The sequence below is a fragment of the Tenebrio molitor genome, chromosome 7 (genome assembly GCF_963966145.1).
Source record: "Tenebrio molitor chromosome 7, icTenMoli1.1, whole genome shotgun sequence".
Taxonomy (NCBI): domain Eukaryota; kingdom Metazoa; phylum Arthropoda; class Insecta; order Coleoptera; family Tenebrionidae; genus Tenebrio; species Tenebrio molitor.
This window is the reverse complement of record NC_091052.1, coordinates 11,616,316-11,643,052: the sequence shown is the minus strand read 5'-3', so window position 1 is coordinate 11,643,052 and position 26,737 is coordinate 11,616,316. Positions and strand designations below refer to the sequence as shown.

The 26,737-nt window shown below is 37.2% G+C and overlaps 3 protein-coding genes across 6 annotated transcripts; all 3 read right to left on the bottom strand.

Annotated features, from left to right (window-relative positions):
• Positions 1-682: 682 nt before the first annotated feature.
• LOC138135481 (saccharopine dehydrogenase-like oxidoreductase) lies at positions 683-3,173 on the bottom strand. 4 transcript variants are annotated; one of them, XM_069054225.1, is made up of 5 exons: positions 2,480-2,711; positions 2,215-2,395; positions 1,659-2,166; positions 1,329-1,566; positions 683-1,215 (listed from the first exon to the last, which is right to left on the bottom strand). In XM_069054225.1, the coding sequence occupies exons 1-5, from the start codon at positions 2,612-2,614 to the stop codon at positions 832-834; spliced, it is 1,446 nt and encodes a 481-aa protein (XP_068910326.1). In that variant the 5' UTR covers positions 2,615-2,711; the 3' UTR covers positions 683-831. The 4 variants fall into 4 exon arrangements, with proteins under 4 accessions (XP_068910326.1, XP_068910327.1, XP_068910328.1 ...); XM_069054226.1 differs by lacking the exon at positions 2,480-2,711 and adding an exon at positions 3,033-3,173 and having other exon boundaries at positions 1,659-2,395; XM_069054227.1 differs by lacking the exon at positions 2,480-2,711 and adding an exon at positions 2,943-3,032 and having other exon boundaries at positions 1,659-2,395.
• A 32-nt stretch (positions 3,174-3,205) lies between these two features.
• LOC138135508 (mitochondrial pyruvate carrier 2-like) lies at positions 3,206-4,197 on the bottom strand. The gene is made up of 4 exons (XM_069054262.1): positions 3,974-4,197; positions 3,883-3,923; positions 3,634-3,830; positions 3,206-3,573 (listed from the first exon to the last, which is right to left on the bottom strand). Exons 1-4 carry the CDS (start codon positions 4,056-4,058, stop codon positions 3,540-3,542), a joined length of 357 nt encoding a protein of 118 aa, XP_068910363.1. The 5' UTR covers positions 4,059-4,197; the 3' UTR covers positions 3,206-3,539.
• A 352-nt stretch (positions 4,198-4,549) lies between these two features.
• Positions 4,550-20,217, bottom strand: LOC138135492 (uncharacterized). The gene is made up of 2 exons (XM_069054241.1): positions 20,024-20,217; positions 4,550-7,442 (listed from the first exon to the last, which is right to left on the bottom strand). Exon 2 carries the CDS (start codon positions 7,440-7,442, stop codon positions 6,252-6,254), a length of 1,191 nt encoding a protein of 396 aa, XP_068910342.1. The 5' UTR covers positions 20,024-20,217; the 3' UTR covers positions 4,550-6,251.
• Positions 20,218-26,737: the final 6,520 nt, after the last annotated feature.

The following is a 26,737-nucleotide window of genomic DNA, read 5'->3' as shown; positions in this document are numbered from 1 at the left end:
AATTCGCGAATTTTGCGACACCCGTATAAGCGCCTGGAATTTAAAAACATTTTTCAATCGATGGATTTTAATTAATTTTAATTCGAAAATTTGGTGACACCATCATTGTGCCACGTCACATATTTTTTGTCTGTTAATAAAATATGTATGTTATGTACATATTACCTACAGTAATTTTGCAAAATAAATAAAACTACGAATAAAATAACGTTGCATTTTTCGTTTTATTTGAAATAATCCCATTTTATATTCCGTGATCTTCAAATCTCACAAAGTTATTTTGATATTTTGACACCTTTAAATACAGCCGTAAAATGCATTCGACACGTGCTGCTTTTGAAACTGTGGAAAATTTTTGATTTTACGAAGAAAATTATAAATTTGCCGTTAAACATTTCACTAAAGCTTATCAACATTCATTCGAATTTTAGGTCAGAAGCGTAAGTAATGTAAGTTTTAATCGATTTCGGTATGAAACAAATAAATCTGAAATACAAGATTTCGCGATTCTGTATTTACTGAGCACCCAATGCTCTACGCAGCAATCTCGTAAATGGCAAATCTGAAAAAAATAAATTTTGTTCATATCAAAAATAAAGTTTGCGACGAGAAAATATTTTGTTGGCTCGCTTGTGGTGTGAAAATAAGGTCTCCACTTTTAAAGTGATAAATACAAGCCATCTTTAGTTAAATATTTTATTTTGAATATAACGCAAGATATACGTATAGTTAACACAAAGCACACTCGGGAGAGTTAATATATAATCTTTAAGGTTATAAAATAATGTTAAGGACACCTTTAAATATTTTTAAAACAGCTACAACTAAGGATTAATATTTGGATAAATGCAAATCTTTCTCAAACACAACTTCAAAAGTAACACCGTTTTCGTTCAGTTGGTCAGCAAGTGAGGTCTTGGCAAAAGCAAAACCTGGTGGGTAAACACCTCCACCAGGGGGCATCTTGTCAGTCTCAGTAATTAGTGTTATAGCGGAAAGTACCAGACAGACACATGTAGAGCCGTAAGCTGGATTGCGTCCCTTCACTTTGACACAAACCGCTCGATCCACAGGGGTGGTGTACTCATCGTTAGCATCAGGAAGCGATTCTTTCCAACCTTCTCCGTACAAAGTTACGCTGAACCAAGATTTCTTTAGTTTTTCTTCGCTCGGCTGTTCGTGACTGAATAATCCGCCGCTGAATTTTTCTGGGTACTTTAAAAAAAACTCTCATCACTTGTGCGCACGCACGACAAACAAAACTGACGTCGACACTTAACTGGTTGGTTTGCAGTTAAGTTACGACATCACACTGTACTCTCTCTTACTTTCAACAGTAAGCTTCTTCCATATTTGAATCTAGCCAAAAATGAAAATATTGTGCCAAAAATGGCGAACATCAATAAGTACAGGAAGGATTTAATGACGAAATAAGTTTCAATCTGGACAGGTCGTTTCGAGTCTTTTTCGTAGAAACAACGCTGAGACCTCTTCACTATTGAACGGTCTGACCCAAGGAAAGGCACTGACCAACCTGCCACAAGACTACTCTTGTGCGGAAATTTCCTGTAAAAATTACATAAGTATACCGAAAAATAAAACAGTTATAGTAAATTAGCGTCGTCCCAGTGTAGGTTACATCATGAACAGCATCTTACTTGGCTTCTAATTTGGGTTTAAAGCTGGGCAAGCGGGTCGGGAACAACTGACGGCGCAGACTTCCCAATTCCTTGGCATATGCAAGACCATAAACAGCAGATTCCCAAGTGCCGTAATTAATCGCGGGTCCTGGAGTGGGCTCGCCTTCTTCCCAAAAATCCAAATACGTGACGACCGAGTTGAGGGTGCCTGTGAAGTTCTGTTGCAAAAACACCACCCCCAAATCGCACGGTATACTGTCTAACCCGCATGCACTGACAATATAAACCCCTTTTTCCTGTGCAGCGCTATGATATTTTAATTGCATCTTTTCCATGTACTGGGGTTCCCCGCTCACATCGACATGATGGGTACCCTCTTCAACGCAAGCTTTGACCACCGGTTCCCCAAAGAAGCGGTACGGACCGCAACAATTTATGACGATGCGTGCTTTACGAGCCATCTCTTTCAGACTCTTTTCGTCTTGCACATCCGCGACGATTGTCGGAATGTGAGCCAGCGAAATCTCTGAACAAGTTACATTATTCGAGAACTCGCAAAACAAGTGCCACTTACCTGTTTCTTTCTCGCATTGACCCAACAAATCTTTCAGCTTCTTTTCGGAACGACCGGCGACTCCCCAAGTGAGATCGCGGCTTTTTGTTTTGGCCAGTTTCGAAACTAGGGGGACCGTGTGTTTGCCGGTGAAGCCCGTTGCTCCGAAAATTATGATATCTAACTCTCTTGCCATTTTTAACTGCAAATTATGCTCAATAAAAAGATGTTACATATTGGAATTGTTGGATGGTGACGAAATGCTTTATCAACAAAAAAATCTTACTCGTGAGACGGACACGGACGTGGATGATGATGTTTCTGTCTTCGCCAGAAATTTTGCTCGTACGCTCATGTATGGACGGGCATGTATCAAGACATCCACATCCGTGTGTAACCCGCTATGGAAGTGGACAACCATGAAAGGTTAACGTCAATGTGAACAATTTGCAACGTCATTTCGTAATAGTAATTTTACACCCAAGAAAACACAAGTTTAATGAGTCAGTAGACCCTGGAATTTGACCAAAGAACATTTTATTTGATTAAACTTGAAGGAAAAACCCCAGCGTTGGTCATAACTCTAAAATTTGTTAGTACCATTTCATGACGTCTTAATGGTACCATTACAAAATGTAATGATTACGGCCAAAACATTTGGGCATTGATGTCTATTAATAAATTTTGCGTCTACCGATAGCAACAGTTTCATTTAAAAGACTTTTATAACTCTGAATCCATTAACTTACTGCAATAAACAAAATGACGAGAAACACAAGTTGAGACAAGAAACGAAACCACTTGTATGTTTTAGGTACTTATCTCTATATAATACTTACTCGTCGGGGCTCGTTATCACGAAATTACACCTTTTTATCAAAAATTAAAAGTCCGACAATTCTGCACTTACATCAACACATGACCTTAAAAGCCGGTGACAGTTGACAGGAGCGATTTCACCCGAACAAGTACGAACTCGACCGAATATATTTGAATAAATCACGGCCATCTAAACATACAACTTTTTATTTATTAAATATACAGTAACCTTCATACTAAAAAATATGTTTTCGCTTATGTCTACTCGAGTTTTTGCTTAATAATGTAACGATTTGCAACAGACGGTTATCAAAAATAGAACAACAATCATAACCAATTTTCCAAAAATATAATTTAGGAACTAATCAGTTCTTATGACACGCGTGTGCGTGTGTGTGTGTAGATGCGTCTGCAGATTTAAAAAACTATTTACAAAACATTTTACTCAGTCTAAAAGATTCAGGTAACATTGACACTTTCCAATTATTTTGAGCACATATTTGAAATTTTATTCTTGTTAAATATTTCTATTGTTTGCCCTCCTTGAGACTCCTCTGGTAACTGCAACCACAAAAAATTCAAATTCAGATTTTTGCAAATAATAATACCAACTGCTTTCACCTGAATGCCCTGTACAACTGATAAAGTTGTGTGCCTGCCACAAATACATTTACACTGAATAAACTCCAATTTTTTGGTTTAATAACAAGCGAGTAACGTGACCATATAACTCCTGTAGCTGCCAAAGCTGCACTCTGCTGTACACTCAATTTTTCCGCAGGTCTGGTCAAATCGCCAATTCCCGCTATTACAAGTCCCTGACAAATCACCGAGACTGTTATTGCAAAAACACAGTTTCTATTGACTTACCCACTTGAATAGCGGCGCCCAACAAAATATCGTCTTTGGACCTGGAATTTGCTAATGTGACACTCATACCCTTGTCAAATTAAAAATTTACCTGCGTCATGGTTCCAGAAGGGCTGAAATTTTCGGGGCACCCTTCTGTCAAGGGCTGCCATAGTTCGCAGATAAATTTGTGACATGGTTCCCTGATTGTTACGCGGAGGTGGTGTTAATTTAAAATTTTAATTCTAAATGTTAGGAATGTGATAACAACATTTGAAAGTCACGTCATTGTCAATGTCGTGCGAACAGGTTATTTAATAAGTGGCGGTCTAGTTACATTTATGTTTGGTTGGTAACGCGCTAATCCCCAGATCGAAGCAGGGGCGTAGACTTGTACCCGGACTCCGGGGTCAGGTGCTTAAAATATTCATGTTAATGGGCTTGTGTTTGATGCATTACACATTTTTATTTACTATTCTGTGTGTTCCCAAAGGAAACTGCGCTTTTTACTTATTTCATTTTAATTTAAAAGATAACATTTAAATTACAAGTACTTCCTGCACTTAGTTTCTTAACTAAGTATGCCATTTTTACTAAAATTTTTCTTGGTAATGTTCCGTATATCACTCGTGCACGCCAAAGACAATCGGAATATGTAATTCGTTCGTGCACTACGTGCACTCGCGCAATATTTAGGTATTGGCGCGCACTTGGGATAAAACATACGACAGTTTTTACAAAGTGCCATCATAATTGCAGTATTTATCCTGTTTTCTGCTCTATAGAAGGTACTAAAGTAGCACTTAATCAATTTTCATATTCATAACAGTTGCTTGAATAAGTTATTTTACCGCAGGCAACTTTTATCGATTTTTATAGCTGTTAATGTATCTTTCCTGTATGCAGATTAAAAAAAATGTTCTAAGCAGAATCTCCTCAGACTGAGATGTTCCCTGTAAATATTGATTCTGAATGAATAATATTTGTTCATAATTTGTGACGTCGAACCAGTGGAAAACTAATATCTGTGAGACTCTCATTGTGAGACAAAGACAATTTCTAAGAAAGTTAAAAATGAGTTATTTTAACTGGTAAATTTTTCTATGTCTGTGTCACGTCACAAGCGAATGATTTGAGTTTGCGGGCGTTTATTATAAAATGTAAATTCTATTGTGGCGTAGTGAAAATTTAACTAATATTTGCAGGCGAAAAGCTCTTCCTTATGAATATGCAAAATAGTATGCGGGTGAGAATGTGTGAATATTTACACATTTTACATGACGGTAGTTGTGGAAAATCTCGCTTGTCGGCACCTAACCTAACCGAACGCAGATTTGCATGCGATTTGAACAATGCCCTGAGCTTAATTTTAACGTGATTAAGTTTTAACAAAACCTCATGCGTCAACGTTCGCCCGGAGACGGGACGCCGCCCCCCGCCGCCATCCCTTCCGATACCGCCTCTAATTCCCGCCGAATTAAGAGGTGCACAGGTAGTCGCGTAAAAAATCTACATAAAAAATTCTATTTCCGTTAGATCCAGCAAGTTTTGAAATATTGCGTTCGCCGGTTCCCCCAAGAAACTTTTCCAATTTATGGCATCCCTTATAAATCACCAGCGCTGAGGAAATAATATCATTATTACATTGTCGGTGGATGACGGCAAGTATTCGTTTTTGTTAAATTTATTTATGAGCTAATATTTAAGCAAACAACAGGACTCGCCGGGATGATTAGCTTCGGTTAAAACTGCGGCCGTCCGGAAATTTCATTATTAGAAGATTTTGTTTGTTCAATCCTAGATAATGAAAAGATCAAGATTGAAAAAATTGCTCCCGACGAGATACATCACGTCTCGTTCCAGACGAGAGTAAATAAACGAGCCAACTGACGCCGACTCTCCAGAGACTCGAATTTCGTCAAGCGATCACTTCTTTCCCTCTAATTTATTATGAATATTATTTAAAGTGGCGAGCCATATCTGCAAATTGCCACCGCGAAGACTCATTTGTAATGGTAATGGTGTGAAAGTTGCCCACACTCCAGACACTTACCTCTACTCTCTTACTCCAAGAAGAACTACACCTGGATCTCTTGCAAATCGTCAAAAAATGGAAATTTCCTGTTTAAAATGGAAACATCCGCTCCAAACACACTCCGACTCCCATATTTACATATTTTATTGATTAACAACTATCTGATGACAAGCATTTATTTACACTGTATACTGTAAGTACTGAAGAACTACTAATAGTATTGCACTCTGAACCGCCAGTGCCGTTCGTAGCATCAAGCAGGGTACATACCTGGACATGTACGCGTTTCAGGCAAGCCAAGAACCCGTGAGACACCCTTTAATACCTAATCCCTATAATAAACATCATCGTTGGACTAAGCTTCGTCGTGCACAGCCACAACTTCCAGTGTAGGACTCCCCGCAGACTCGCAATCTGTGAAACTCTCGTCTGGAGGTCGCCTCGGCTGAGGCTTCGCATGGTTCATGTAGTCAACAACCAACTCCAGTCCGATGAGAGCCCTCAAATCTTTTACCCGTTTCTGTTTCTCCTCTTCAGTTTCGTTGTCGTTTGCGCTCTCGCCCACTTCTTCACTCTTCACGTTCTGAGACTCTTCGCTCACGCTTCTGTATATGCTACTTATGTTCCCCATGATGTAGCTGGTTCCGATCTTGTTGCAAGTCTTCTCGAAGCCCATGGACTTCACGTCAAACTTAATGTTCTTCGACTCTTGTCCGTTAAAATCTGTGTAGTCTTCGTTGTGACTCAGATTCATCGGAGCAGTTCTGCCTAGACGTGGAGTAGGAACGGAGAAGGCAGAGGCGTGGCGCGACTGTTTGAAAGTGTCTTTAGGAGAAGCTTGCTTCTGTCTTGTTTCTTCAGGTTCTGGGGGCTTGGTGGCGGTTGCAGGCTCGTCTCGTTGGTTCTTGCGGTCGTAGATGTGTCCAGAGACTCTAAGATCGATGAAGAAGTGTAAAGGGTCGATGCCGTATGGAGCCGTTGTTGGGTACAACGGTGGGTACCACATTGGAGGCGGAGGAGGCAGAATCAGACTAGAAGGATTGGTTTCTTGCCCCAAAGAGGCAAACATGGGATCCACTTGTTCTTGTAAAGGAACTTCAGGTTTCCTCTCCATCAGACTGCTGTTGTAAGCGTTCGATTTGATCTTCTGGTCGCTCTCACCGTCCAAGATCTTCGCCGTGGTAAGCTCGAGAGGGCTGTCACGAGTTTTGTGTTCAGGGTACGAATTCTTCAAGGACCATTCGTTGTTCTGTTCGAGTTTCGGAGACGTTGCCGTTTTGGGTAACGACTCGTTCTTCAGCGTGCTCCAAGGACGTTTCCTTGTTCTTCGAGTTTGAAAAGTACTAGTTCTGTTAGATTCGGATTTTGCTTGGACGAAAGAACGGAGCATCTCGCTGAAGAAGTAAGTGTTGGGGAGTAAAGACATGTTGTACAAGTAAGGAGGCGTGGCTGCTAATAGGCGTGACACTAAATCGGTATTGCGGAATTCTAGGGGGGACAGGCGGGGCTTCGGTGGGGGGACCAGCTGCTCGTTGACAGAAGACATCTGGAAAAAAAAAACAAGAAATTGAACTGTCACTTGTCAGTTTTTGATAATGCGTTCGACTCAAGTTAGGACGTGACTTTCAAATGGCAAGGAGGAAATTTTAAATGGTAGGTATTTCTAGTAGGATAAATAGAATTCGGTTGATATAATTATGTGATATTGGAGAACAATCGCAAAGCGGGATTAAACCATTTGCAGATTGGTCGAGACGCAATTAAATCATCTGTATTTGCTGTAAGGATATGCTTTAAGAAAGGGTTGGGATTAGGAGGATAGTGTGAGGAGGAAGTCGCACTAGACGATGATTATTATCTTGCACAATACGTTGGATCCCGATGTCTTAATAATGTAAGGTATGGGAACGACACTGATTTATAAGGGAATCATTTATTATCGCTCGAGATGATTTTTCTGGAAGAATTTATACGAATCTGATACGCAATTAATTATGCGGCGTTAATTATTTCAGAGGAAAAAGAACAACCGGAACGAAAGAACAAACAGCTGCAGAGAAAAAATGGCGTTTCAAATTCTCTCCGGTTGCATTTATAAAAAAAACTTTATGATTTATTTCGGAGTTGGCGCTTTTAAGTGATAAGTAATTATTTTAAAATCTCGCCAAAGTAATAATACAGTGCCTGCAGCGTCTCGTCTAATTTATTCTTTCGGTACGTTTATTGCGGCGCGGCATGTTGTCACAATTAAAAGTCACGTCTGAGCTTGAGTGAAGAACGACAGGTAAGTCTGTGAATATGTGTATTCATTCGGCGTTAACGACGAGTTGTCGGTGGTGAATGTGAGCGGCGATATCTGCGTAAGTTGTGTAAGGGGAGTTGCGAAGGAGGCAAGCAAGCTGGAAGTTGATATCGCGTCACCAAAATATTTCTTTGCAATTACACTAAGCTCTTCCAGTCTAAGAGAGTAGCACAATGCAGGCGTCCTGGAAACGTCCCGGATACCGCTAAATCTGCTAGCGATGCGCCCGAATCATACAAAAGCTTCGCCCACAAAAGATTATTAAGTTTGATGAGCGTTTAGTGCATGCCCACGTTAATACGTGCGGATCGTCAAAGCTCCGGATAAGCGACCATTTAATTGTTAAGGAACCGCTCACTGAAAATATAGCGTCGATAAGCTGCTTAGCATTACCCCGCTCAAATTGCAATCCCTGTAAAGCGACTCCGTCGTATAATATCTTTCCAAAGACAATTCCGTTTTGAATGCCTCCATTCAAACACCTGGACCCGACAGCGCACTTGCCGACTTATTACTTCTTTTCTCTCTTCCACTTGCCGCAATTGACAGTAATGTCGCGTCGAGAAGGCTTATTACTTTCCTCTTGTCCAAACTCGAAAGATATCCCATCAGGCGCGCATTAAAACGAAAACAGCATGTCACGTGGTAGTGCGTCCCCACATCTACAATGTAACTCGCGACTCCGCCCATACACTTCTCAATCACACGTATGGGGTAGGTTTCTATGCTACATTTGGAACAATCTAAATTGTTTGAAGCGCATAATCTGTGCACGTCAATAACTTATGCTACTCGAGCATTTCACATTTGTGACATCTCTTCAAACTTTACTTCTTTTATGCGATATCATATTCACTCTTGCTTTGTTTCATATTTTCTTTTCTCTATCATATTTAGCTTTTGGTTTACTTTCTGTTCTTAGATCACATTTGCGGTTTCTATCCCACAACTGTCACCAAGCGCAAAGAATTTTCGAAATTTTTCAAAGAAATATTTTCTAAATATGTATTTCGTATATAAAATAATCATTATTATCATTATTCGTATTATCTACTATTGGGGACAAAATACTTTCGTCGTCATTTTTCTGTCACTTCAAAAAAAAAATGCAAACCAAGCATTAACGTCAAGTCAACATTCATGACAAATTATTGACTTTTCTCTTGTCAAAAATATGACACCTTCCACCGTTCAAAAATTTAGAATCGTCGCCCTCGCTTCTAAGGGATTGTCCATGAGCCAAATTGCCTTGTGGAAACCTTTTCAATATTTCCTCCTTGGAATTTCTCATTCATTGGTCCATTTTTCGGTATTTAACATTTTGCAATGACGAGTCTGACAGTGACAATGGTTGACAGTAGTGACATTGACAGTAGTAAAAAATAAGGATAACCATCCTAATGCTTGATTTACAACTTTATGTCACGTCAATGACTGACTGACGACCAAAGTAATTGGTCCCCAATAGTACCTACGACACTTCCTAACAAAATTAACTCAGTATGTATAAAAATAGAGAAAAAACTAAAATAAATTGCCAAGGACTCTTGTATAAATTTGTGTAAAAAATTAACTTATTTGTTTAAATAATTTGACATTAAGAATTTTTTTGTGTTGGCAACACTTAAAACATTTGAATTTTGAAATCAACGTTTGTCGTTCGTTGAGGTTTAATTATAACCTAAAAAATGAACGTGCATTTTTCATTTTGTACTTAAGTTTAGTTGGGCCCTCAGAGTGTATTTTTTGTTAATTCGTCGACTGTTGCAGTGGCGTGTGTAACATACAAATTGTTTAAAGCAGATAAGGTAAGAGATTGGAAGAGCGCGATTTCATTAGCCTACATTTGTGCAAACAATGGGGTCGCGTTTCCGACGCGGAGTCCAGAGTTCACGGAAGTAGTGGCGGTGGCAAGGCGATAGGAGTCCATCGGGGATGTGGTGTGCCGCGATTACAATAGCCGAGACGAGTATTGTGCACGTCGGGAGCGGTCTCAGACAATGAGCTTGGAAACAATCACCGACAGCATCGCCATAGCAATGCACTGCTCCACCTCCCTTCGTTATCTGAAACTTCGCCCTCTGGCTCCAGTTCGGAATTTTTGCGTCTGCCAATTTCGGAATCAAATGTTCACTCGGCTGAATAGCTAATCACCCGATGCCACCGAATCGTGGATAATATACCCTAAAGGGCAGGTCTTTTTGCGAGCTCTTCGGGATTTTTTTATACGGTTTGGAGCGCAGTTGCTCGATTGCTTTTTGCGTTCAGCCATCATTTTGCACTTTGAATTCATAAATTAAAACGTGACTGCGACTTTTACAATTTTTAAAATGTATAGATGGTGGAAATGTATAAATGGTGGATGCGCCTTTTGCTAAATATTTCCTAGATAAATACAAACAATTCAAATTTCACCAGGCGCGAATACAAATTAAAAATATAGTATAATTCAGAATAAGTGGCATCGCGGTAGGCGTTGATTCTCTAAAGTGAGCTTTATGTTATGTCAAAAAATTTAGTAAACATGTGAAACCATCATTACTTTATTCTGAGGTTATGCGTTACATAATTTTGACATGGTTTTCACCCACAGCAGAGATAACCCCAAGACAAATAATACACTTTTCATAAATGAAACAAGGAAATTCCAAATACTTATAACAAGAAAATAAATACAAAACGATTCCAATGATAATATCAAGGCCAAATTAAAAGCGAAGGTTACCAACAGCATCGAAACTAGGGTATTATTAGCAAGGGTCTTGCTGCCAACGTAAATTTGAATTTCCAACGCCTACCGAGATGCCACTTATTCTGAATTATAATATAAACATTCTCTGTCGACCGTTAACATAAATATCGCATTTAGAAAAGATTTCAATTTAGAAAATTTTCAAATGTATTTTTATGCATACGCTCAGGGAAGAATAAATCGATCGCAAGATAAAATCTTGATCACACAGAATGAAATTTAAAAAAAAGGTAACATTAAAGAAAAGCGCAGCTAAATAACCATTTCTTAAACATGATAACTTTTTTTGATTATTTTATTAAATAAATATGTATAAAAATACTGAAACCAAATGAAACATTTTTTCCTGGAAAGTTATGGTTCCTAAGTTATGTCTCTTTTTATTTGCTTCGTAAAACCGAGGCAAGTTTTATAATTAAACGTTTGACGAAGCGAGAAAGATAAAGCAGTTCACATGTTGTGATGGTGAAGCGTGCATATTACAAAGCGGGGTGTAAAACTGCAATCATGTGAAAAGTTTGCAACCGCGAACCGTTGATCAGATGTCGAATTATATTCCGTCACGCAAATAATAATAATTAGAGAAAAAATAAAGAGACGTTTTTTTCAAAGCAGCGGATATGAACAAAGTACATAATGTGTTCTGATATGACAATATGACGAATATGTAGGTACTATAAAAAATATTCTTTGTCGACTATTTTATCATAAATACCGCATTCAAATAATTTTCAAAAATATTTTTGCAACTCCAGAGGAAAATAAATAAATTGATCGAAGAATCAATTTCTTTCTTTCTTTCGATCTCTCAGAATGAATTTTGATCAAGTAGATGCAAAGTAAATAGGATGAAAACATTTTAAAAAGAAGGACTTAGAAGAAACCTGCATCTAAACTACTATTTCTCAAAGATTGTTATTGTTATTAATTTTATTAAATTGATAAATATCGAAAGCAAAGAATTTTTTTTTGTAAGCTATCCGGGTTATGTCTACACATTCTCCTAACTTATTACATTTTTAGGTGATGCGTATGTACAGTTGGTTGCAAAAAAAAACGGGAACTGGTAGAATAAAATTAACACATTTTTACAATTTTCTCATAGTGTGAAACCTTCTTACGAGAGATAGGTTAGAATTAACGTCAAACTTCAATGACATTTTTTGAAATTATTTGATTGGTATTGTCAAGTAGACAATTAATTGACAAATGGACAAAATCAAATTTACATCAGGAACATTTTCGTTTCCCGTTTTTTTTTTCAACCAACTGTACTCGTACATCCAGGTTTTTTTTTAGTTGGTAAAACTGAGGCACGTTTTTTCATTAAACGTTTGAGAAAACCGAATTAAAAATAAATTCGTTCACATATTGTTACGTTGAAGCGGCATATTATGAAGCAGGTCATGCAACTGTAATCACGTTAAAAGTTTGTAGCCGCGAACCCTTGATTAGATACCGAATTAATTTCTTTACGCAAATAGTAATTAGAGAGATTCTTATTGCAAAATAAGAAGTTGTTCTTAAACCATCTGATATGAACAAAGTAATGTATTCCGATATTTACTGTTATGTATTATTATTGACAAATAGTCAGTTTAAAGTTGTTGATGAAAAAACAAATTTAAAAGGAAGGAACCTGAGAACACTAAAGAAAACGAATTCACGGAAGAAAAGTACGGGAAGTGAAGTGATAGTGAACGAGTGAACATAACCTTAACTATGATTTGGTGTAAAATTGTTATACAGCTGGTCCTTATGCGCACATTTAGGGTGGCAGAGTGGTTTTTTACTTAATTTTGACAATGAGAATTGTTTATTAAAAAAATTTCACTATATGTACTATTCCGGACACGGAATCTTGGCCAACATTTTTTTGACATTTCTAAAAAAAATGATGTAAACCAATCATTAGTGTCATCAATAAATGACAATTATTAAAAATCCCGTTGAAGTTTTTCTTGTGACATCAAAAAAGCAGGGAAATGGCATTATCGAGTCAAAAGTTGGGTTATATTCAATAAAGGCCAGTTCACACATATTTGTCAGTTGTGGCCAAGATTCCATGTCCGGAATAGTACATACTTAGTATTTTTCAAACGTTGCATCTATTTTTTTTAATTAAATGGAAATAATACGGAAAACGACTGGAATAAACTTTTCTGGAAACAAATCAGGTTGTGTAGTCTTCTCCCAACTTTATTACATTTTTTGGTGGTACAGTTAATTTCAAAAAAATATAGGTACACCTAATTTTCTATTTTCTAGTGTAAAATGCACTTAAAGTTGACTCAAGTTGCAAAAAACCACTTGTCATTTCAACAGCATTTTTTTCATATTTTTGAACCAAATAAAGGCACAAAGGGACCATAAAATCATAGTTTGGATTGAATATTTTTCATATAACAACAATTTTAAAGTAATTTCAAATGACGAATGCCATAAAAGTGCTGTTGCAAATGTAAAGTGGTTTTTTGCAACTTGAGTCAACTATACATTTTTTGTCAACGATCAATGTCAATTTTGACAAACAAAATGCCTAATCTAACTGAAAACGCGAAAATGCTCACTCTTTCCAAATTAGAGGAAGGGTGGTCGATCCGGAGGGTAGCCCAGTATTATAACATCGCGAAGAGCACCGTGCAGAGGATAAAACAGACAATATTATGGTGTTCTAAAATATCAGCGAGGTTTTATATTGTCAAACTTAACTAACCTATATAAAAAATATGACGTTCAAATTTCAAAAAGGCATCTTTACATGTGGAAAAAACTGTAATAAATCGACTTCTTGATTTTTGAGGTGTACTCGATCATTTTGAAATTAACTGTACATCAGCGATTTTTTTTTTATTTAGGTGGTAAAACTGAGACAAGTTTTATCATTAAACAAGTGAGAAAACCGAGTGAAAAATAAAGTAGTTGACATGTTGTGACGTTGAAGCGGCATATTATAAAGCAGAGTATGAAACTGTAATCGTGTTAAAAGTTTGCAACCGCGAACCGTTGATCAGACGCCGAATTATATTCCCTTACACAAATAATAATTAAAGAAATATGGACAAGACAACGAGTTCAGAAATTTATTATTATTGTGAAACAATCAGTTTAAATACTTTAGATGCTTGTAAACGAAGTATTTATAAATGAAGGTTTTTCCTCGAACTTTATCGCGAAACTTGAACTTGTACCACTCTCGAAACGAAGAGGTTTTCTTAAAGAATTGTTTCTTTTCTGTTGATTTAATATCTTCACTCGAGTTCATAACACTCGTGCCAATAATTCTCAACGATTATAATTTTGATGAACGCGTGTCTGTTGTTTCCGCAGCGATACCTCCAGGAAATAAGTGTTTTGCGCTAATAATAGTCAGATCCGTGCGAATTTACAGACGTGCTTGACGAATTAATTTAATTAGAAGTAGGTTATTGTTTACCCTCCTCGAAGGCGGCAGTTCGGCTAAGACAAAGATTCAGACAATATGGAGACGCACATTAATTAAACATTGTTAGATTGTAATTAGTCTGACTGATGATTGTTTGCTCGGCTGCGCACCGAAACTTTCCTTACACTTGTCCGAGGACCCTCTTGAACAAGACAAATTATCGGTGCAGCCTCGCACTTCGCGAGATGCGAAACCGATCTCACGACACTCGACGAATCTCGTTTATTAATGATTTTTCCCAAGATGTGGCACATTTTTAATCTAATATAGTTTCTCATTAAAAGTTGCGGCCGCAAAGTTTCTGTGTATAAGTGTTACGGATGCAGCAGTCGTAAAACCAGCTAATAAACTTTGTTTCCATCAAGAATTTATTTGCATTCGACGGTCCCATTTTATTAAAGCATTATAAAGTTTAGTCGGGTTGATGTTGAAAGACAATCTGTCAAATTAAAGTTGGTCGTCAATAACAGAGAGAAATTCGAGATGCGACAAGGAAGTTGGCAGAGCTCAATTCACGATGCAAATTGGGGAACATCTCCCCTAAATGATTTTAAAGTGAGCTTCTGGATTTAAAAGGATTTTATTAGAATGGTGGTGCGACGAAAGTGTGTTTTCTTGTAGTCGGGTTGCACGTTCTTGGCGGCCGCTGTTTCGACGTTTGTCTATTTTTATACGTTTTTTATTGTCTTTGCTCTGTCAGTTCTTACTCTTCTCTCCTGATTCCACGAGACCCGATTTAAGACAAAACCCGGTTCATACCGGCGCACATAATTGTCTGGCGTATCATTAACGCGACTGTACACCGGTCGATCACATTTACGTTTTCTTCGCATCAATTAGAAAACCAACCCTCAATATACCATATGGTTTGTGGTCAACGCTCATTGTTCGGTTGTGGGGTGAAGTGATCCCAATATGTACCCCACATGGAATAACAACTCTACTTCCGCCAGTTGCACTCGATCTATATTCGCAGTTAACTCGTCACCCCACGTAAGACGTAACGGACTATAATTGGTTAAAAAAACAGGATTGGGGAAACAACGAGCAATGATAGTTTTATGTTCACATATTTTTAGAAGTCGAAAGCTAGATAGAAAATAAACTAGGCGTTTGTAGGGGGGTCCGAGTATCCGAGAATCATCCAAGAAAAGAATTGCGATCAATTGCTCAAAACGTTTGTAAAATGTAGATTGGAAAATTCTTTCATCTTTGGTTTAGAAATGACAGATAAAACTTGGTAGAAAGCTGATTTTTTTATCACTCAGTAGAGTATAAGGAACGCACTGATATTTCTTTTTTATGATGACCATAAACATGATATTGACATTTAAGACAATCTAACCTCTATTTACCATCGATCGCTTTACGATTTAAAACTAAATTATTCAAATACATATTTCTTAAATACTCGAAATTGGTCATCTTCGATGATTTTTATTGATTTGACTTGTTAACCACTAATACACAGGACTTAGAAAAAAACGAATTTAGGCTCTTGTGATGTGTTTGTTCATGATTTGTTTAATTTTTTAACACAGAGAATCTTGAAATGTACTATGGCGGACAATAAATTTAGGCCGGCAAATTTCTGACATTTCAAAAAAGTCAATGCAAGCGACCATTTATTGTCATTATGACTGATGTGTCAGTTTGTCAAACTGAAGGTTTTCAAGCTGTTTGGCGTTTCCTTCGCCTTTTTCGTAACTTACAGATTATGACGCACTAGCATAACCGATTTGTAGTAGCACTTCTCTCTGGTGCACGCTTCTTTTCCAAATTTTAATTTTGATTATCGCTGTCACGATGACAAGAATGACAAAAATCGAAAATGGGGTTAGTTGAACATAATGCCGGCTTCACATTTTGATGTCAACTCAATGACAGGCCGGCCTAAATTTATTGTCCGCCATAGTACAATTTATTAATTAAAATGACATAAAAATAGATGCCAGTAGCTAATAAAATGCGATTTTTTTTTTCAAACTTCCAAGTATTTATCAATGTTTTCTTAATCTTGAATTCAAATATAGTTGAATTTTTTTAATAAACAATTGTCAAAACGTTGTCTTGTTGGTATGAGCCAAACTGTGATTTTCATGATAATACGATTGGTCACATTGAGTGTCAACATTTTCTTATGTAACTGAGCCTGCGCCCTAACAAGCGAGAGTTTATTTCAAATTCGAAAAGGTTTCTCCTGATGTCTCATTAAATTTGTTTTGAAAATGAATTCACGGAAGAAAGGTACGGGAAGTGAAGTGAACATAACCTTAACCATGATTTGGTGTCAAATTGTTATACAGCTGGTCCATATGTCCAAATTTTAGGGTGGTACAGTTTGGTTTTTTACTTCATTTTGACATTGACAATTGTTTATTAAAAAAATTTCACTATATGTATGTATTGCATGTTACTGGTATTTAATGTAACCATGACATTGATGTCAATAAAAACCTACACTCAAACCTTATTCATTGGTTTTAAGTTCATTTAAGAATTAATTCTGAATTACTCTGTCAGCTGAAACTGTAATAAATTATAACTTGAAACTGGATCATCACTGAAGAAATCAATTAAGTTGTAAATACATAACTGCCTAAATTTCAGAAATTATAATAAAATGTGAGAGACAAGCCGAATCTATTAAAAAAGATCATTTTGATTTTTCACTCACTAGGGCCTTGTAATAGCTATTTATGCACCAAGGGCGTTACAACGATGACCGAGAGATGGATATCGTTCGATGGGCGTAATCATTCGGTGACGCCGTGGTCTTTAAAAAAAAGACAAAGAATTGGCATCTTTGTGTACGCTTTACCTACATAAATACAACATTTGGTAGCTTATGAAACAAAAACAAATTGTTTATTTATAATTGTCAAATTTTCTTTTGTGTTGCAATTATGAATTGATGAGGGCGTTATGAACTCATTACGCCCGCTTATTCTTATTACGCCGTCTTATGCCCCGGTTGTTATGGACATGTTTACGTATTTCGTATCCTAGGAGTTATCATTCAATTATAGTAAAGTGAAAAATAAAAAATAATAATGTTCTATTTTTTACAAATACATGGTTATTTGTATATCAAGACCGCGAAATCATTCTTTAACGTACCGAGAGCAAAATTGTCGCCGAGGCCGCTTGTGGCCGAGACAGGACAATCTCGAGGATGTTAAAGGATTTCGCGGCCAAGGTGTACACAACATTTTTTGTGCAACCGAACATTTGTAATTATTATAAAACGAACAAGGAACATTTACTTCACTGTCAATAAATTCATATAAATTCGGCTTACATGTCGCTATGGAAATGACATAGGTAAATAAAATAATTCATTTTATAAATATGTAATCGTAAAAATGTCGGAAGAAAATTGTAGTGAAAGTGATGTTTTAGTTTCGTGTAGGTACTCCTCCAGAGTTAAAAAGTACGTACCTATCCGTTTCTAATTTCATACCCGAAAAATCTAAACGCCAGTTTTACATGGAAACTCTGATTTGTATCAAATATTAAAATGACGTTTACTTTAACGGCCGTCGTTAAATGCAACGACCGCGAAATTGGATTTCGCGGCCTGTTTTAGGTACGCGAAGTGCCCGTTTCGCATACGGTTGCACAAAAAATACTTTAAAAATCAATCGCGCAAATTCCTGATTTTTTTGTAGTTTATTTTAACAAAATTTGAAACTAAAATTTTTTTGTGAATCCTGGCAGTTGGAGAAAATAGTTTCTTAACCATATTCGTTCAATTATTTGATTACAAGAATTATGAAATAGGTATACATATTACATACTTACCAATTAAAATAAAAATTCCAACTTTCCTTGTGATTATTAATCCATTTAGTGTCTTGATGACACAAACATTTTCTTGAAGATAAAACCAATAATAATAAATATAATAACCCTATATTTGTGTTGATACATAATGCGATTTATGTTCACATTAATATCCAATTTGCAAAATTATTTTTTAAATTGAAGAGTAGTTTTTAAACTAAAGTGTCACTACTTGTTGTCAACTGAAAATACAACAAATTATACACGAAATTATACATTATTACTGAAAAAGTTACTTCATTATTAAAGCGCATTCATTTCAGACATTAAAATGATATATAAAATCCAAGCAAAATACAGAGTGATTCACGAATAGTGTCTCTCGTAGAATACTTCACTGTTTTTCAATTTGAATAAAATTTTGTGATCATAGCAATTCGATTTCAGAAAAATGAAACAATACTGTCAATCAAATGTATCAAAATAATCATATTTGATGGCACTAAATCAGACACTATTCGTGAATCACCTTGTATGTTTAAAAAAATAATTTTTATTTTTGACCAAAGATAAGTTAACTTAGACTCTCATGCACATATTTAAGAACTTATAACTTAAAGGTTTATATTTATCCAGCGACTTTACGGTATACTAGACTGCCTGAAATAAATCTTAAATAAGTATTTAATTTTCTTTTATATAATTAGTGAAAAAATATAATTGTTGAAAATCTTGTATGTTCATGGAAATTAAGGTAAAATGTCAAAGTACCGGTTTTTTAACTATTTTATAATTTTTGAATCTATACCTCAAACAATTCTGCTTTTGATCATTCTGCATAATGGGTAAAATAAATGTCACTAATTGTAGAATTAAACTTTCTACATTTGCTCTCAATTTAGTAGAAGTGTCATTTATAAATTAAATATTGTTGCTGAAATAATAATAATGTATAATGAATTTTATTGATTTTTAGAAAGGAAATACACTGACCGGCACAAAAAACGACTCATGATTTCTTTAATAAATGATCTTGAAATTATATTTGTTCTGATTTTTCTTTATTATAGTTAAATTTTGATATTTTCAATGATCGGGAGTGCTATGGTCACCATGGCAACCGAATTGTTTTGTTTAAATAAATTATTAGAAAATTTGCGCTATTTCCATGTTGTGTTTTTGTCGGTTGATTTACGTGTTAAAAGATTTAATTTGACAATATGAGATACTAATTCAAAATGCTGTTCAAATTTTGGCAATTTTTCGTAACATAAAATTTTTTCTAAAAAATTACTTTTTTTTCATAAAAATTTTGTTTGCTGTGTTTAATGTTTTGTTTGTCGGATATTCTTTGGCAAAGAATAACTTAAATAACACTTATCAATACATGATATCAAACAGATTTTCTAAGACAATGAATTACTTAATTATACAAATTAATAAAATTCAAAGTGAGTCGTTTTTTGTGCCGGTCAGTGTATTTTGAGAAAAAAAATCTAGTTTTTTGACCGACGGAAGTTAACTCAGAGTTGTCACTAAATGATATTTTTACAAACTCTTCCAAATATATGAATAAATTTATCACTTTTAGAAAATTGAAATATGTACCGCACACGTTCTGTATTTTTTCGATTGTCAATTAACAGTAAATTGAACATGTTAACGTCGGTCGGAAATAAGTAAATAGTAGTGACCGTCAATCATTACCATGTATGTAGTTGGTAAAATGGCAAGAAATCAATCCAGACCTGCCAATTCCTGACCCACCAGTTTCGAAAAATCTCAGATTTCCGAGCCAACAATCACCGAACGCCAACAAACAACAACCATAATACCACTCACCCTGTAAAACTATCCACACACTGTGCAAAGTTAAGCGCCGCTAGTCGCGTGAGCGTCGTCGGCGTCGCGACGATAACAACGAAGACCACGTGCTGGCTCAGTGACAGCACGGCACGCAATGAGGGGCGCTAAATGTGATAATAATGACGAGGGTGGGGCAGCGTGCACGTGGGGCGGTTTCCACAGGTGACAGCACCCCTTGCGACACCCACACAATACATTTTTCAATCCTACTCCTAATTGTCGTCAACGTGTCGCTCCGACCGACGCTGCTGCCCCTTTCGTGTCACTCCTGACACACTCGCGAACCTAGCAAAGACAACATTTGTGCCGGTCACCGGTTTCGTGTCTGATTGGGGTGCGTGTGCTGCATCCAGACGGAGTCGTTCGCTTTTTCCAAGACGACACACAATGAACAGCCTTATCTCATTTACATATCGCATAGCGTTAGCGCCGCAAAGAATGGAACAGATAGAGATACGAGCACGAGTAGGGGGGGTGTTAGCTGATCATCATCCCTGCAATCTGCGCGGAGCACTCGTGTGACGCTCAGCTGTCTATCAATCCCTGTCTCACCCCCAACCCTAATTGTTCACGTATTGGTCTTTCCATTATTGTATCGTGTCCGAATGATAATCTTTAAGAACTGGGTGAAAGGGTGAAGGCGCCGTCACCTTCACGCCACAATTAATCAATTGTACAAATGAACTTCGAGGCCTGTCATATCGATTCGCACTGTTCGCCAACCAAAATTACATCACATCGCCACCCCCAGGGGTTTTAAATCTATTAGCAGTATATCCAAATGTGTTTCTATTTTTGTTAATCGACGTCAAGAATTGTAAAATTACCTTGACTGTTGTTGTTATTTGTTATGTTAGGTTATGTTTGACCGCTGAAAATAGAAACGTCAAATGTGACATCTGTCAGTCGATTTGAATTTTTCGAGGCGACTAGATGGTGGATGCGAGTTAAAAAAATGAAATTCTTTGTCTGGGGTTTCGTCGGTAAAGGGGTCGAGAGAAAAGTGTGACATCAAAGCAACACGTTATTAATTACGAACGCTTGCAATTGCAAAATATCGAAGAGCTGAGTATCCGAAGGGTCGATTTGCATGCGAAAGTTCACTCCAGATGTAAATTCATCGGCTGTTCGTTAGACGGAACAAACGTGAAACTAGAGTTTAGCATGCACACTCCGCAAAAAAGTTGCAAACCGTCGAGGGGGTGAAAGTGCGGCCCCCGACGTGTCGGGGTTAGCACCCCGCAAGAACGAAACCCGATACAGGTCCGATTCTCCGAGGCCCCAAATTCAATTGCACGTCGAAGTGTGTCCCGAAATTGATCAGATTATTGACGCATCGGTCGATAGTGTTGGTTGGGAGTCGCGGTTAAAACCGATTGAAATAGTTTCGATTATGATAATGCAACTAGTCAGCTAGCTATTTACAATTCCGGCCGTGATTAGTCGTTATTTGTATTCGGACGGTAATTGAAAAGTTTATGTGCAGATCCAGCCGGATTACGGCAAACAATGCGAATGTATTTTGTTAAATAATAATTGATACTTGATAAAACGATATGAAATCGCTGTCGACACAAAAACAAACTCAGCGGTTTGTCGGATGAATTACGAGTTGGAAAGTGCAACAATGTCAATATAAAACAGGCTCATTGTGTGTGAGCCGTGTGGTCATATTGAATGTTGATTGGCAGGGTGTTGGAGGGAACGAGGGGGTTAATTCAGGGTGAGATTTCATTTCATATTTGCGCGGACGGGGATAGCATCCGTGTGCCAAGGGAGAAAAGGGCACGCATTGTGATAATGAGCCCGTGAGGGGCACGCCGCGTCAATAACACTTGTGCTTTTATATATGTTACTGGCTAGATTATTACATTTCTAGCCGTCGTTAATGTCAAGGGTGACTAAACTGATCCGTGTCAGAAGGAAAATCGACCGATTTGCACCAAATCCGAATAATATTTCTCGTTTATGCAAATCTGCGATGGCTTTTATTTAGATATGCGTAAACGTAATGTTAACGCACATTGAAAGATACGATTTACAGTTACTTGATTAACAAGAATCAATGAAAATGTACAGCTGTTAGAAGATTCTCATATAAAACATAAAATATGACAGTTGTATCGAAAAATTCTGCGAAACTACATAATTAATAGTTATTTGTACAACTATGTAGTTATGAAAGTCATACTTTTTTTCACAAATTTGCAGATTGATTAACGAGGGCGTAGCCCGAGTTAGTCAAGCAAATAAGTGAAAAAAAGAGACTTTCATAACGTGTTGTACACACCATTTTTTTGCATATCGAAAAAAGTTCAGAAATTTGGTCTAAAAGGATTTATGAAAAATTACAAAAAAAAAAATAGGTATGCTTTGACAATCATCTTCAAGGAGATGGAATAAAATTATGCAAAAAAGTACTACTTTCACTACGGTTTTTCGTGTAAAAAAAAAGTGCTACTTTCACTACGATTTTGCGTGTAAAAAAGGGCCACTTTCATTACGATACGCAAAAAACAAAATTAAAGGGACTGTTTAATCATTCACTAGGAATAACGCCTCGAATGATATCGAGTGTTCAAATGAAATCCTGGGCTGGGAAGGCGTTGGAAACCGTCAATTGTTGTGCTTTTTTAAAGCGTAGATTAATTGGAGCATGTTGACAGCTAACCTAAAATTTAGAGCCAAAAATTTTTTCATCTTTTTCTTTCTTTGCAATGTTTTACATCAAAAATAGAATAACGTTGCGATTCCTATTCTCGAAGTAAACATCTAAGGGCACCCTTTGCTGAAAACAAACATGTTTAATTATGTTGCGATTAAACATAAACAAATGTCATTCGTGTCAAACGGCGGGAAATTCAAACTTTACACTGTTCTAGACGGTTTAATTTTTCCAACGCCTACTCAGCCCAGGATTTCATTTGAACGCGCGATATAATGATATAGAGATATTTTCATATTTGATGGCGGAAACAAAAGACTGAGAAATGTCACAAATTTGTATTGTCAGTGTCAAATTTCTCAAAGACGTTCGTGATTTCGACAGAAATGCAGCAAATTGGCCATAAGAAAGTTATTCATCGTCGAATTAGAGACAAAATTTGTAATCCGTTTGATTATATGAGAATAACTTTTCCTTTTGAACCACTGACAAAAATTGGTTTCCTTAGAATTAATTTTTTCAATCAATTTAGCGAAAGTTTAAATTTACCTAGACATTCCTTTTTACGGCGTTTATGACAAATTTGACACTGACAATACATTTTTGTGACATTTCTCAGTCTTTTGTTTCCGCCACCAAATATGAAAATACCTCTAATAATCTCTTTATGTTTTTCATATTGAAAGAAAACATGTGCCGGTTTGCGATTTTCAAGTCAAAAATGAGAATTACTTCATTAATTAAAAAACATTTCATTCCGGTTGAATATCATGAGTTCCCATCAAATATGTATTCAAAACAGATGAAAATCTGTTGGAGCCAAATCTGGGATAGATGGAGGATGATTGACAATATATCCTGTCTTAATTTTTGCAGTTTTTTTTTGTCTACTTAATAAGACTGTATTGTCTTAATAAAATACGACGAAAATAGTTTTTCGAAGTGATTTTTTTAATTAAAGCGACGTCAGTGTGGCGTGTACAAAATCCCCGTCCCAAATTTGTGTTATTCCACTACTAGCAAGGCCCGTTTTTCAAGGTAATTTTTTAAAAAGTTAAAATTTTAAGGAATTTGCCCTGTTTTTCAGTCACCCTTTAAAAAAAAGTCAAAATTTTACATAATAAAAAAAAATAAAAATCCGAATTGAGAGGACCGAAACTATAAAACACAGGAACCAGTGCGGAAGAGTCAGAGGTCTTGGGGCTTTTGTCTTGGTTGGTGGTCAGATCGGTGCCGGACTGTGAAGGGGGCGGAAAGGGCGAGTGGTTGAACGGCGAGGAAAGGGTGTGGAGACATCGAGGGTCCGAAGAGGGTGAGGCTGGAAGGAGAGTCCAGGAAGTCCAAACCCAGACGCCGAGGAGCGGATTTACGGATCCCCGACGGAAGGTTCGCGGAGAACCAAACGCCGGAGTGCGGAGTCAAATTCCACGCCCGGATTTCGTCGTCCACCGTGGACCCGAGGAACGTCCAGATCTCCAGAGACGTCGACCGCCCCGTGACGATTAAGGCCAGAGTGATAGAGTCGATTTTTAGTTTTCAGGAAGCGAGCGCGTCGTTTCAGGCAGAACTTTTTTTTTGTTCTAGTTTGGGTTATCGGTCTGTTGGTAACCTCGCCTGCAAACGGCCGGTCAGACCGACAACAGTTTTTCTTAATCGTTCTTTTAGTATTATTTATCTTTTGGGTCCTCGTCCACTGCGGGACTTTTTCTATTTGAATTTTTCTTTTCTTTTGGGGAAACGAGGTGGGGCCTGAGGGGCGGTCCCGCCGATCGTGGGCGGCGTAAAAGATTAGCGTCGTGGACGATATCTGACTTCACTTTCGGTTCCCCCCTTTTTTTGATTGTTTTCGAATTCAGTCTCCTTTCAAGAGTTTTTTTTTTAATCGCGGCGAAGGCACAACCCTTCGTTTTGTAAATAACAATTTAGTGTGAGAAATTTTTTTGACAGTAAAATAAGTATATTTATTTCTGTTAAACGACTCGGAGTTTACCTTTTTCCCGATTATACCACCCACCCCCACATTTTTGGTGGTACTCTCGATCAGTCTCCAGTGGATCTGGACCCGAAGTCTTTTAAATCGTTATTTTGGGAAAATTTCACCAAAAGGGAGAATACATAACGTAACATAACTAAATTATAAATCTTCAGAAGGCGATGGTTCGTCTAAATCGAACGAATTGTTGACAGAACGTGTCGTTCTGCCTCTCGTAGAAACTTCTGTTTCCGATCCTAAAGATGTACTGGAAATGCAAAAGTCAGAGAAAAAAAATTAAAGTTGGTTTTTCTTACACATTGCCATCGTTCTGATAAGGTAGGGGCCGCGGTACAGGAGATGGTTTAACACGCGCGATTATGTTATTTATTTGATCTATAGAATCCACCGTCAAGATTACTTTGATAATATTTCACTGTATTGCAGGGCAATCTCGCAACTCCAGTCGGATTGGATATTCCCAACTCCAACTTTCCATTAACCACTTGTAGAAATACCTGCCCACTTGTCTTCTCCTCTACAATATTTTCTGCAAATTCGTGAAAAAAACTATGACTTTCATAACTAGTTGTACAAATAACTATTTTTTGCATATCGTAATGAAAGTGGCACTTTTTTACACGCAAAATCGTAGTGAAAGTAGTACTTTTTTGCATCATTTTATTTTCCTTGGAGATGATTGTCAAAGCATAGCTACATATTTTTTTTGTAATTTTTCATAAATCCTTTTAGACCAAATTTCTGATCTTTTTTCGATATGCAAAAAAATAGTGTGTGCTACACGTTATGATAAAAGTATGACTTTTACAAATAAACTATAAAAACAGGGCAGAATCCTTAAAAATTGTTAAAGTGCGTCTATCGATATTTTGAAACGACTTTTTAAACACTAGTTAACATTTTGGGTCGTTTATGATGGTCTCATTACTAGGGGATTATTTACCTACCCTGTAACAAAAACTCTCGATGGTACCTGCGGATTATTGAGGATGGATTACTCACCACTTTTACGACAATCTTTGTTAGCGGGCAATAAACCACTGAAGGAAGCAAAAGGTCGTTTTAAAATATCGATAGACGCACTTTACGTGCTGAACAAGCCCATATAGTACAAACTTAAAAACAGATTGAAATGCCTTGAAATTCAGCATAGCTTTATGAGCCGAAGACGAATTTTAACTTTTTAATATGCTTTAAAAACAGGAGAAGAAAGTCTTTAAAAATGTTACTGTTAAAAAACTACTCTAAAAACAGGACAAAATCTTTGATGTATTTGCTTTTTAAATATGTATACCTTTGAAAACAAAGTCAAAACTCTTAAAAAACAAAATGTTCTGAAGGGGCCTTACTAGTAGTTATTCTGTGTAAAATTCCGTCGATGGCGGTATCTATTTTGCGGCATCCGCCATCGACGTCGCCAAGTGCTGTCGAAAACAATGTGAAAATTCGCGAATAGAGTAGCGCACCGAGGCATCCATCAGGAAACAAGCACTTTTCAAGAACAAAAACACGCGGCGGGGTGGTCGGGGACGGCCGCGTTGAAACATGCAAACATCGCTCGCTCTGATTTCAATATAGCCGCATCAACCCCTTCGGGGGCGATTTTTACATTGCAGCGAATCATCCCGTCCCTGGTCCCCACCCCCGCGCCGAGCACAATAAGGATCTGTCAATTGTAAGCTCACGCCCGCTCTATTTGCCCACACGGCACTGCTATGATATCCGCGGAATCTAGGAAATGAAAAATGCATGTTCCGCATTAAAAGCTCGTTTGAGAGTATGATGGAGTATTAATAGGATACTCTGATGCCGCCGCCGCCGCCACCCCACCCGGTCGGTGTGTGCGTGCTAGAAAATAAATGCAACGAGTGTCATCTGCATTTGGCGTTACGTCCGCTGCCGTTTCACCGACGTTAATTAACGTTCGCGAAAAAAATTTCTATTGTAGAATATTCACAATGGAGCTTTTTAACGAATTTAGCGGTTCTTGTTTGCCACAATAATTCCAAACATTAACCGCCCAACTGAACTG